Source organism: Poromitra crassiceps (genome assembly GCF_964638095.1).
Source record: "Poromitra crassiceps genome assembly, chromosome: 18".
NCBI classification, from domain to species: domain Eukaryota; kingdom Metazoa; phylum Chordata; class Actinopteri; order Beryciformes; family Melamphaidae; genus Poromitra; species Poromitra crassiceps.
Genome location: NC_139636.1, coordinates 31,405,757 through 31,419,492, shown reverse-complemented (window position 1 = coordinate 31,419,492; position 13,736 = coordinate 31,405,757). Strand labels below are relative to the sequence as shown.

The 13,736-nt window shown below is 43.4% G+C and overlaps 1 protein-coding gene across 1 annotated transcript; it reads right to left on the bottom strand.

Annotated features, from left to right (window-relative positions):
• Positions 1–6,616: 6,616 nt before the first annotated feature.
• Positions 6,617–10,119, bottom strand: chtf8 (CTF8, chromosome transmission fidelity factor 8 homolog). The gene is made up of 3 exons (XM_083654402.1): positions 9,918–10,119; positions 9,302–9,425; positions 6,617–7,234 (listed from the first exon to the last, which is right to left on the bottom strand). Exons 1-3 carry the CDS (start codon positions 9,935–9,937, stop codon positions 6,962–6,964), a joined length of 417 nt encoding a protein of 138 aa, XP_083510528.1. The 5' UTR covers positions 9,938–10,119; the 3' UTR covers positions 6,617–6,961.
• Positions 10,120–13,736: the final 3,617 nt, after the last annotated feature.

Genomic DNA, 13,736 nt, shown 5'->3' with positions numbered 1-13,736 from the left:
AATGAATGCAAGGTCAATGGGGTCACGCTCCTGTATTCATAAGCTGACTGAAGCTCACTAAAATCTCATCCACAGTGCACACACACACACACACACACACACACACACACACACACACACACACACAGTGCACACACACACACACACACACACACACACACACAGACAGTGCACACACACACACACACACACACACACACACACACACACACATACACACACACACACACACATACACACACACACACAGACAGTGCACACACACACACACACACACACACACACACACACACACACACACACACACACAAACACATACACACACACACACAGACAGTGCACACACACACACACACACACACACACACATACACACACAGTACACACACACACACACACACACACACACACACACACACACACAGTGCACACACACATACATTTCAGTCAGCTGGAACATACAGGAGCGTGACCCCATTGACCTTGCATTCATTTTTGCCCAACGTTCCAGAGCTACTATGAGGAACAGGATGGATCGTGCTGAGAAAAAAAGTCTACCAATCACACCATCAAAAAAGAGGTCGGTGGTTCGATTCCCGCCTCCTCCAGTCTGCATGTTGAAGTGTCCTTGAGCAAGATACTGAAGCCCAAATTGCTCCCAATGGCTGTGCCAGCACTCTGCGTTTGTGTGAATGTACCTACTCATTGTAAAGCGCTATATAAATGCAGGCCATTTACCATTTACAAGTCCTACTCCAAGTTGGAGTCGTCAATATTGAAGTCTGAGTTGATTGAAGAGTCATTCAAATTGGGACTCGAGTCGGACTTGAGTCCAAGGCCAGGATTCAAGTATTACAACACTGCCATCCACCATAGGCAGGACGCGGGATAGGTTCTGTCACTGTGGATTTGTGAGATACAACACAGGAACATGGCTACACGGTTTCAGAAGTTCTCGAACACCTAACACTGACGAGAAGATAGGGTTCAACTGATATAGATGTATCAAGATGTATCAAAGATAGGGTTCTCATATAGATGTTGAAAGCCGACACTGATACCAATATTCTTGGATTGAAACTACTGATAAGAGGATATTTTGTTCCGATATTGAAGATCCACTTTCATACCATTTAGAATCAGAATCAGACTGACTTTTATTGCCATGTGTAATGTAAAGATTAAACAAGAGGAATTTGTCTTAGTGTACGTATGCAGCATGGTAATCATATCAATATTCAGAAGATGAAAAGAAGATATCTAAAAGACAAAATCACAAAATCGCAAGTGCAGTTCAATATATACAATATACTGTACACGTGTTAAATGGGAATTTACAGTCCAAGCGGTGCACAATATAGTTAATATAATAGAGTAAACAGTTCTGGTACGGTAGGAGAAGCAGCTATAATACCTGGGTCATTTAAAGTATTAAGTATTACATTTTTGCAATGTCACCACTTTAGGGGAAAGTCAGCATACCATTTCTCCCACTGGTCTTCCATCCAGCTTCCCCCATCCTCAGCGTGGTCCATCTCCAGGAACAGCAGCATGGACTGAGCTCTCTCGATTCAGCTTTGAGATCTTTCTTGGTCCTATATGTCCTGGGTGTATTGGAGTTGGTGCAATGTGTAGGCTACTGGAGCCAGAGTCCTGTGTCCTGGGTGGACTGGAGACAGTCCTGGGTCAACTGGAGCTAATCCTGGGTCTACTGTAGGCGGTTCCGAGTCTACTGAAACCAGTCCTGGCTGTTCTGGAGCTGGTCCTAGGTATACTTGAGCTGCCCCTGGGCCAACTGGAGCTAGGTCCATAGGTTTACTGAAGCTGTTTCTGGGTCTATTGGGGCCAGTCAGTTCACTGGAGCTATTTCTAGGTCTACTAAATCTTATTGGCTCAGGTCCAAGGTCTACTATAGCTAGTTCTTGGTCTACTTGTACTGGATTCCTGGGTCTACTGGAGATGGTACTAGGTCTGCTGGAGCAAGTCTTGGATTGAGTGGAGCCAATCTTGGGTCTAATGGAGCTGGAGTACTGGGTCTACTATACCTGGACCTAAGTCAACTGGAGCCAGTCCTATGTTTACTGTAGCTTATCCTGGGCTTATGAGAGCTGATCCTGGGTCTACTGGACCTGATCCAAAGTCCACTGGAGCCAAACTTGAGTCTGCTGAAACTGGTCCCGGGTCAATTAGAGCTGGTTGTGTGTGGAGTGGAGCACTGGTCCACCAATCTCAATTCTGCTGGAACTATTCCTGGGTCTGCTGGGGCTGGTCTTCCTTCTATTGGAGCAGGTGTCCTGGGACCACTAGAGCAGGTGTCCTGGGTCTACTGGAGTTGATGCTATGTCCAGTAGAGCTAGTGCTCTCTGCTAGTGGAGCAGGGAGGGACAACAAACACTCATGGTGGAATAGACCCAAGAACGATCTCTTCTTGGTTCTTGGTAAACCCGGCAAAACTCTTTCTCTCACTATTTGTCTAGTTGCTCTCACCAGAGTGAGGCAGAAGATGCTTCTCTTGAAGGGAAAGCCAGTAACTGGCCTCTCTGTATTTCTCTCTGTATGTATCTCTCCCTCTCCCCTGGATAAGGACAGCAGCTCCTCTGATCGATCAAACAGCCATTAACAGCCACTTCCTTTCCTCTCAACTCCTCTCTCCCCACTCTCTACCTCCCTCTCTCTCTCTCCCCCCCACTCCCTGCCTCCCTCTCTCTCCCACTCTCTGCCTCCCTCTCTTCACATCTCTCTCTCCCCCTCTCCCTGCCTCCCTCTCTCTCCCACTCTCTACCTCCCTCTCTCTCTCTCTCCCCCCCTCCCTGCCTCCCTCTCTCTCCCACTCTCTACCTCCCTCTCTCTCTCTTTCCCCCACTCCCTGCCTCCCTCTCTCTCCCACTCTCTGCCTCCCTCTCTCCATCTCTCTCTCTCTCCCCCACTCTCTGCCTCCATCTCTCTCTCTCTCCCCCCCACTCTCTGCCTCCCTCCCTCCCTCCATCTCTGTTGGTCTTTTTCTTTCTTTTTCTCTCTTTCCAACTGTGCTCCTTTTAGCACCATGGTGACTCTAATCAATTACTGCACTCCTAAAAAAAACAATATGAAATAGTGTAAATGTCTATTTAAAGTGCCGTGACTATGTCAGCATTGAAAGTGAGAAACATTGAGCTATTCAGCTCTTATCACAACAAAGGTATGGTCACAGCAGACAGGTTAAGTTAAGTTATCCTTTATCTAAGTTAAGTTAGGTACAGAGGTGGCATGTCACTTATTCACTTTTATGGACAGAATTGAGTTGATATTAAATCCTAGGCATGACCTTTAACCCTAACCCTAGGCATGACCTTTGACTTTGACAGGCAAAAAACGAAGGTCTGATGTTTAAAAGTTCTCTACGTGGTTCCACATGTGTTTGTTGTAATGCTATACAAAATGAAGAAAGGATGAAATGCTCCAAACAGACAGTATTAAATGACCTTTTTAAGAGCCTCACTGCATTATTTATTATATGATTTCTCAGCTTATTTCAACAAAGCAGATGGTTGTTTGAGCGATTAAGGCTTTATGATATAGAACTACACTAACCAATTCAAACTAGTTTTCCCCTTTTTCTTTCTAGATGTCTTCTCTCCACATGTCTCCTTCCTCTTTCTATCCTTCTCCCCTATATCTCTGTCCACCCCCAGAGGCCAAACAAAAGCAGGCCTCTGAGATGGAGGTAGTCCCTCCTCTGGTCCATTAGGACTACACTGGAGTAAGATGATGGAGGAGTGGAGGGAGAGATGGAGGTAGTCCCTCCTCTGGTCCATTAGGACTACACTGGAGTTAGATGATGGAGGAGTGGAGGGAGAGATGGAGGTAGTCCCTCCTCTGGTCCATTAGGACTACACTGGAGTTAGATGATGGAGGAGTGGAGGGAGAGATGGAGGTAGTCCCTCCTCTGGTCCATTAGGACTACACTGGAGTTAGATGATGGAGGAGTGGAGGGAGAGATGGAGGTAGTCCCTCCTCTGGTCCATTAGGACTACACTGGAGTAAGTTAGATGATGGAGAAGTGGAGGGAGAGATGGATGGATTGAGGATGTTGGGGGATGTGCAGGCTAGAGGAGAGGGAGAGTGATCCTTCAGCTCTGACCTGAACTGAACACAGCTAAAAAAAAAACAATACATGATTTCTCTTCTACTTCAAATATGTGGTGGAATCAGATTCAAATGTATTTGTAATAAATATATTAGTGCTATGGCTCACGTGTCTTTCCACATTCAAGTTGGTGCGTTCTCAATTTTTCAGAACCAAGACTATTTCTGGATTTTGGTCTGTCCATAAATACGGTTCCCAGCATCCAATAACACCAGCGCAGATCAGATTGCACAGTCCTGATATCCATCTCAGAATGAGGGAATGATGGACCCACAAATTCCTGATGGACACTGGAAATATCTCATGGATGGATAGAAGGAAGGAGAAAACAAATGGACAACACTGTACTTGAAGTACACTGTGATGCTTTAAAAGTAGATTATAAGACTATAACATCATGATATAATCAGCTAACAGCCAAACTGAGATAAACTGCTAGTGAGGCAGACACATAATTAACAATGGGAAAAAAATATTGTTCAGTTCAAATACAATATATACACAACTACTGTACTTTACTGAGTTATAGAACCAATACTATTTCACATTTTATGTTGTGAAGAATGATCTTCAAGTACAGTATATATGGCCTAGAGCTTATTTGACCATGAACTAAAATCTTCAAATTTGGTCAAAGATGTACAGGAACACTGCTTTTAAATGTATCCCCTTTTTCTTAGAAATGTCTGAGAATTGACATCCAGACTGGTGTGAAGCTAACTCTTGTATCTGATGTTGAACAGCCACCTACTTAGTTCATACTAATTTGTGCTAACATTTAGGAATAACTTCACTCATCATCATTCCCCCCTAAACCCCCGAACACTCAACATTCATATATTCATTCACAATAGTTTTGACCCAAGTACAGCATCTCAGTATCCTGCAGAAACAAAGACAACCGGGCGCCATCTGGTGGAAATGACCTTCAGTGGCGATATTTTCCCCCCATGATGGCGAAGGCATGACCGGCCCATCTCTGCCTCCGATTGGCTGACTGCACTCTGCTTGCACTCGGCTGCTCTGGCCTGTTTTCCAGGCGAGCCAGAGCCATCTCAAACGAGCTCACTACTTGCAAGTACTGTAGTGGTGTGTGTGTGTGTGTGTGCTGGACAATAACACTTTTCTATTAATGACTATACAGTTAGTTGTTGCTGAGGCTATAACGTTGCTGTGGGTCATCTAAGAATTTGTTCATAACCCTGCATGATGTCAGCACATGCAAAACAACCATTAAATCAACAAGCATGAGATGGCAGATGGCAGCATATAAAATCAAATGTTATGAGATCATAGTTCATAGCCTATAGTTGAACTTGCTATTGCAAACCGTTATAACTGTGAGTTATTTACATAATTGCACAGACAGGAATGTGTCATTTTCTTGTCACTCTAAATGTCATCACTTTGTTTCCTCTTAAGTATTTTAGGGCTGTCCTCGAAAAGTCGGATAGTTGAATCATGAGTCAAGAGACCCGTGAGTCGATGGAGATTCCTCAAGTCGAGCAGTTGTTTTTTTGCTCCCATCTAAATTCCAATCTTAATTTCATTTGTTAATTGATTCTTGTTTAGATTTAGGCCTATTCGTTTTTGAGAAATAAGCTAAAGGACTGTTTCAGTTATTTATTCATGTAGGGTACATGCTGTTTTAATGTTTAAAAGGTGAAATAAAAAAAAAGGGCTATAAGAGCTTAATTAAAAAAAAAAAGAAAAATATGTGTCCTGCCTGCCTCAATATTCAGACAAATCCATTATCCAACAGTCCGGCGTGGGCAATTCAAATCTTGCATGATCATAACAGTCTCTTAGTCTTATAGTCTCTTATATATATAAAAAATATGTCCCGACCACTCTGTTGCATTGACTGTTAATGTGGTCGAAATAATCACTGAATATATATATATATTTTTTTTTATAGAATAGTTGAATATTCCGATTGGACAGTTGAATCCGATTCGACTGGGAGAATCCTGAGTCGAGGACAGCCCTAAAGTATTTATTCAATTTAAATGTCACTCTTGGTGTTGCAATAAGCTGAATTAAGTTTCAATGTAAATGCGTATTGACACTTTTTTTCCCCACTATATCACCCTTGATCGATTCTCATCAATCTTTTATCAAAAAAATTATATTTGTCGAGGCTACATACGTGCACTGTCAGAGTAGCAGCGGCGTTATAAACCATAGACTATAAAAACATATAAACACACAGTGCTGTCTTTCATGCACGCTAACAAGCAAAACTGCTCTGTCTCTCTGACCACTAGAGCCTGGTGACGCGAGGTTACTGACCACAGACTGTAGAAAGAGATGCAGGATAGCCAAGCGAATGTGATTGGATGAACAATGTTTGACGCTACGCTGATCAGAGGCATTCCCATCATGGGGAAAAGAATATCTGAACTTACCAGACTGTTCTATCTGTTCTATTATTTGTCTTTACGCACTTAGATATTATATCCACATTACTGATTATTGATCAAAAACCAATGTTTTTAATATTTTATTTTACATTTTAACAATATATGAACAAAAACGAACCAGCTCAGACACAGGAAAGGAAAAGAAAGAAAAACATATATAATATCAACAGTTATAATGTAGTGCTACCATCCATATTGGGTGCTTGCTTATGTACTTGTAAGAGATGTCGCGGATGGGGTCCCACGCAAGACGTCCAACAAGAACCAGCCGGGTAAGTCTATCAAAAATGTCATTGTGTAAATATTTTGTGAAATCACCAAGTAACAACTGAACATTTAGCCCATTGGTCCATATCTGCCAGCCCTGCCCACCAGCCTGCTACACCTTCTGCCAGCCCTGCCCACCAGCCTGCTACACCTTCTTGGGCACGTTAGTGATGATGGGTTTGGGACGCGTCTTGAAGATCAGCTTCCTCTTGATGAGGGCAGACACAGAGTAAAACGTGGAGGCGGAGCTTTGCTGGTCCATTTCCATGGGAATCTGGCTGCCACTGTCGTCGACACCGTTGCCCCCGGTCCCCCCCTGCCCGTGGCCGGGATGCTTGGTGAGGACGGCGAAGGCTTTCTCCAGTTTGACCTGCTTGCCATACAGGATGTGGTGCCCCACGATCAGCACCGGCACCCTCTGGTGGAGGGAGGAGCAAAGTGAAAGGGGAAAGCGAGGCAAACGTTAAACCATGGTAGTCTACTTGTTCTCCCGTGGATGTTTTTCACGGATTCCTAACCTTGCGTCACCAGGCTCTTCTCGGCGAGCAAGAGCCTGGTCTCCGTTTACAGGGGATTTTGTCACTCGGCCTAGAGCCCGCCCTAGACAGGAAACAAGCAGCGGAAACAGCTCGTTCACTTGAGAATCAGACACAACGAATAAGAAAATAAAACGGCAAACAACAAAACAAAAGATGGACGTACCGAACAAAGTTTTTAAAGAAGTTCTTGTAGAAACATTGCGGATTCACAATATCACTTTAAGCCAATACAGAAGCTTTACTTTTCAAACAAATGGCCAGTTGATGGAATAGTTATAGTTGTCTGTCCGCTGTTATCGATAATGGAGGATCAAGTACAACAGTTGAAATCCAAAGGCATCTCTGCTGCCTGTGCTGGGAAAGACATGGACATTGATCATAAGATTTCACATGGCGAGTACTCCATTGTCTTTGGCTCTCCAGAAACCTTCCTCAGCAGTGACTACTGGAGAAATGTGCTGTCGCTACTATACAACTTGTGTTGTTGTTATTTTTATCAGGCTCTAGCTAACGTAACCTCGCGGCATCAAGCTAACGGCAACAAAGACGGTTTTTTGCGCACTTATTTACGGTATTGTTTCCCGTTTCCTTGGTTTACGCCCCCATGGCAAAAAGCAGTATAAAGGGTGACCAGACTACTGATTCCTCCTCCAAATCAAGTGCAGTGAGTGAGGAGGTCATCTGCTAAATACTGGAATAACACTGGCTTCTCATTGCTTTTGTTCTCCTTCTGAATGAGACCTTTTAGCCTTTACTGCTGAAATGTGTTGCAACACTGCTGCCTTGCTCACAGTACCATCCTCCACCACTGAGCAGCACCATCCTCTACCACTGAGCAGCACCATCCTCCACCACTGAGCAGACACAAACCAAACAAGTCTAAAGCACACAGAAGCCATTCAAAAATATTTTTTTTTAAAGCTAGCGGACCGCTTAGTGAGCAGAATTTCCAGATTACAGAGGGGTGTGTGTGTCACGGCTAGCGCAGAAGGTACGTGCTAGTTGACCGTCGGCTCGAGTCTTTCAAGTGCAACTTTTTGGTTCCGACACAAGCGACATGAGGCGACGCAACAGTTGGACTTCGTTGCCGCTAGTTCTTTGACATGGGCCCGTGTGTCTGGGGCATTACATAGGGGTTTGGTCCCCTAATATAAAAACAAGGCTTAGAGGCTATGAGCTTCTAACGCTTAGTTCACACAGAGAACCTACGCCTTGCCTTGCCTCAACCCACGCCTATGCCTGCAAACCTTGAGCTGGGCGTGAACCTGTTACACGCTTTTGCGATCACACCGCACGCCTTTGCACGCTGAACCTGGAGCCGAGTCACAAGCGCCTCTCCTCTCTCCCGACTGTATTTTTTCACGTGTGGTCCCGAATTATCATAGGTAAAATAAATCGGATATATTTAATGTTCTATTGATGCTGGATATGTATAACCAGGTCTGACTATAGTCGGACATTTTAGAGAGGTGATCTTGCAAGAATATGTGCTGGCACAACAACATTGTCCATCTTGCTTCTTCGGTCGCTATTCTCTCTCATGAAGATGTGTTTGCAGACAGGGAGAAAGCCCCACGTGAGAGCCACCTGTCAATCTCTCTCTCTGCTCAACACTGTTGTAGTAACTCCATTTTATTTTGAAATTCAGTTGACTTTGCCATTTCCCACAGATATTGTCGCGTTTTTCTTTCATGGCTTGACAGAAGAAGCCTGCCTGCACGCGCCTTGTCGGCTTGAAAATAGAACTCACGCCTAAACGATAAAATCGGCAAGGCGTGGGTACACGCAGGGTTCACGCTCAGGCGCCCTGTGTACACAGCCTCGTTGACTAAAACGGACGCCTATTTAAAAGCGTGGGTAAAGGCAAGGCATAGGCAAGGCTTGGGTCGCCGGTGTGAACCCAGCCTATGCTTAGTGGAGCTTCTGCTCCTGGTTGTGTTGCTTACCTCTTTGGTGTAGACCAAGTCTCCCATCACATCTCCTGCCAGACCAGCGTTGTGCCTGGGCACCACCTCTCCCTGCAGCTCCACCAGCAGCCACTCTGGAGGGCTGCTGCCATCCACACTGCCTCTGTAGCCAGCAGACAAGCAGTCATAAATACACCATCGACTCCCTGGAAAAGCCTTCACCTGACTTTACAATGATGTAACAAAATGAAGGGATGTAGGAGTGAGTCTGGCTCCGACAGGTGTACTTCCTTCTTGTCTCTCCAACAGCCGTTCCCCCCTATTGCCTTATGGAGCTGAGTGTGACCCTAATACTGCACGAGTGTATAGTGCTCAGTAGCCTACAGTAGTAGGGTCACTTATGGGGCTAGCACAGATTCGAGAGTGTACGGAGAACAGAGCGGAAGTGCGGGTCACATATGGGGCTATACATCACACCGACTATCTGCTACCCAGAGCAGTATGCAGCCTACTATGAATCAATCGTGTGTGCATGCTGGGGGCTCTCCAATAGTTTGTGCCCAAGACCCAGCTAGGGGCCTCTGCTTTCTTAATCCGTGCTGGAACATTTTTTTTATTAATTTTTTACATCTGTGTGTTCCTGTTTACCACTCACCTTATGATTATTTGAACCATTGTCCTGGCAGATTGGGGAGAGCAGCTCTTCTCACCGGGCTGTGTAATGGTAAACTTGAGCTAAATCGAACAGAACTGAAGTAATTTACTAACGCTACGCAGGCCACGATACGAAAACGTTGCGTATTATAATCGAAAATGTACTGGCAATAACCAAGAAACCATATCAACGCAACGCTCCTGTAGGACCTGTACTAGTAACGTGTTCTTGCCAGTGTCAAATGAGCAGGAATTTCTGAGCAGGAATTTCTTACTTCCGGTCAGGATTTTTCAGAATAAAAGCGATCATTCAAACTCGATAAAATACACAAATTTAAGTGATATCACACAAATTGAATAACAATACACATGGAAAAGGTTATATTCCATTTAGATCTATATATCCTTTGGTATTGTAGTACTAACTACTTCTATATTATTATATTAAGCTTGCTCCAATCAGTCAGAACACAATGAAAACGCTCCGATTTCGAATAAAGATTAAAAATCTAAAGTCAATTGTTCCAGGGCAAACTCACTTGATCCATGTAGAGACATAGCCCAGCTATCATAAGGAAGTCACCTTGAGGCTGGATGGGTGTCAATTTTTCTGTTTTGGACATGTATGTACAGTGTCAAGTGAGCAGGAATTTTATAGCTGTCCGCTCCCATTCAGAACACAATGAAAACGCTCCGATTTTGAATAAAGATTAAAAATCTAAAGTCAATTGTTCCAGGGCAAACTCACTTGATCCATGTAGAGACATAGCCCAGCTATCATAGCGAAGTCATCTTGAGGCTGGATGGGTGTCAATTTTTCTGTTTTGGACATGTATGTACAGTGTCAAGTGAGCAGGAATTTTATAGCTGTCCGCTCCCATTCAGAACACAATGAAAACGCTCCGATTTTGAATAAAGATTAAAAATCTAAAGTCAATTGTTCCAGGGCAAACTCACTTGATCCATGTAGAGACATAGCCCAGCTATCATAGCGAAGTCATCTTGAGGCTGGATGGGTGTCAATTTTTCTGTTTTGGACATGTATGTACAGTGTCAAGTGAGCAGGAATTTTATAGCTGTCCGCTCCCATTCAGAACACAATGAAAACGCTCCGATTTTGAATAAAGATTAAAAATCTAAAGTCAATTGTTCCAGGGCAAACTCACTTGATCCATGTAGAGACATAGCCCAGCTATCATAGCGAAGTCATCTTGAGGCTGGATGGGTGTCAATTTTTCTGTTTTGGACATGTATGTACAGTGTCAAGTGAGCAGGAATTTTATAGCTGTCCGCTCCCATTCAGAACACAATGAAAACGCTCCGATTTTGAATAAAGATTAAAAATCTAAAGTCAATTGTTCCAGGGCAAACTCACTTGATCCATGTAGAGACATAGCCCAGCTATCATAGCGAAGTCATCTTGAGGCTGGATGGGTGTCAATTTTTCTGTTTTGGACATGTATGTACAGTGTCAAGTGAGCAGGAATTTTATAGCTGTCCGCTCCCATTCAGAACACAATGAAAACGCTCCGATTTCGAATAAAGATTAAAAATCTAAAGTCAATTGTTCCAGGGCAAACTCACTTGATCCATGTAGAGACATAGCCCAGCTATCATAAGGAAGTCATCTTGAGGCTGGATGGGTGTCAATTTTTCTGTTTTGGACATGTATGTACAGTGTCAAGTGAGCAGGAATTTTATAGCTGTCCGCTCCCATTCAGAACACAATGAAAACGCTCCGATTTTGAATAAAGATTAAAAATCTAAAGTCAATTGTTCCAGGGCAAACTCACTTGATCCATGTAGAGACATAGCCCAGCTATCATAAGGAAGTCACCTTGAGGCTGGATGGGTGTCAATTTTTCTGTTTTGGACATGTATGTACAGTGTCAAGTGAGCAGGAATTTTATAGCTGTCCGCTCCCATGCTCACTTGACACTGTACATACATGTCCAAAACAGAAAAATTGACACCCATCCAGCCTCAAGATGACTTCCTTATGATAGCTGGGCTATGTCTCTACATGGATCAAGTGAGTTTGCCCTGGAACAATTGACTTTAGATTTTTAATCTTTATTCAAAATCGGAGCGTTTTCATTGTGTTCTGAATGGGAGCGGACAGCTATAAAATTCCTGCTCACTTGACACTGTACATACATGTCCAAAACAGAAAAATTGACACCCATCCAGCCTCAAGATGACTTCCTTATGATAGCTGGGCTATGTCTCTACATGGATCAAGTGAGTTTGCCCTGGAACAATTGACTTTAGATTTTTAATCTTTATTCAAAATCGGAGCGTTTTCATTGTGTTCTGAATGGGAGCGGACAGCTATAAAATTCCTGCTCACTTGACACTGTACATACATGTCCAAAACAGAAAAATTGACACCCATCCAGCCTCAAGATGACTTCGCTATGATAGCTGGGCTATGTCTCTACATGGATCAAGTGAGTTTGCCCTGGAACAATTGACTTTAGATTTTTAATCTTTATTCAAAATCGGAGCGTTTTCATTGTGTTCTGAATGGGAGCGGACAGCTATAAAATTCCTGCTCACTTGACACTGTACATACATGTCCAAAACAGAAAAATTGACACCCATCCAGCCTCAAGATGACTTCCTTATGATAGCTGGGCTATGTCTCTACATGGATCAAGTGAGTTTGCCCTGGAACAATTGACTTTAGATTTTTAATCTTTATTCAAAATCGGAGCGTTTTCATTGTGTTCTGAATGGGAGCGGACAGCTATAAAATTCCTGCTCACTTGACACTGTACATACATGTCCAAAACAGAAAAATTGACACCCATCCAGCCTCAAGATGACTTCGCTATGATAGCTGGGCTATGTCTCTACATGGATCAAGTGAGTTTGCCCTGGAACAATTGACTTTAGATTTTTAATCTTTATTCAAAATCGGAGCGTTTTCATTGTGTTCTGAATGGGAGCGGACAGCTATAAAATTCCTGCTCACTTGACACTGTACATACATGTCCAAAACAGAAAAATTGACACCCATCCAGCCTCAAGATGACTTCGCTATGATAGCTGGGCTATGTCTCTACATGGATCAAGTGAGTTTGCCCTGGAACAATTGACTTTAGATTTTTAATCTTTATTCAAAATCGGAGCGTTTTCATTGTGTTCTGAATGGGAGCGGACAGCTATAAAATTCCTGCTCACTTGACACTGTACATACATGTCCAAAACAGAAAAATTGACACCCATCCAGCCTCAAGGTGACTTCCTTATGATAGCTGGGCTATGTCTCTACATGGATCAAGTGAGTTTGCCCTGGAACAATTGACTTTAGATTTTTAATCTTTATTCAAAATCGGAGCGTTTTCATTGTGTTCTGAATGGGAGCGGACAGCTATAAAATTCCTGCTCACTTGACACTGTACATACATGTCCAAAACAGAAAAATTGACACCCATCCAGCCTCAAGATGACTTCGCTATGATAGCTGGGCTATGTCTCTACATGGATCAAGTGAGTTTGCCCTGGAACAATTGACTTTAGATTTTTAATCTTTATTCAAAATCGGAGCGTTTTCATTGTGTTCTGAATGGGAGCGGACAGCTATAAAATTCCTGCTCACTTGACACTGTACATACATGTCCAAAACAGAAAAATTGACACCCATCCAGCCTCAAGATGACTTCGCTATGATAGCTGGGCTATGTCTCTACATGGATCAAGTGAGTTTGCCCTGGAACAATTGACTTTAGATTTTTAATCTTTATTCAAAATCGGAGCGTTTTCATTGTGTTCTGAATGGGAGCGGACAGCTATAAAATTCCTGCTCACTTGACAC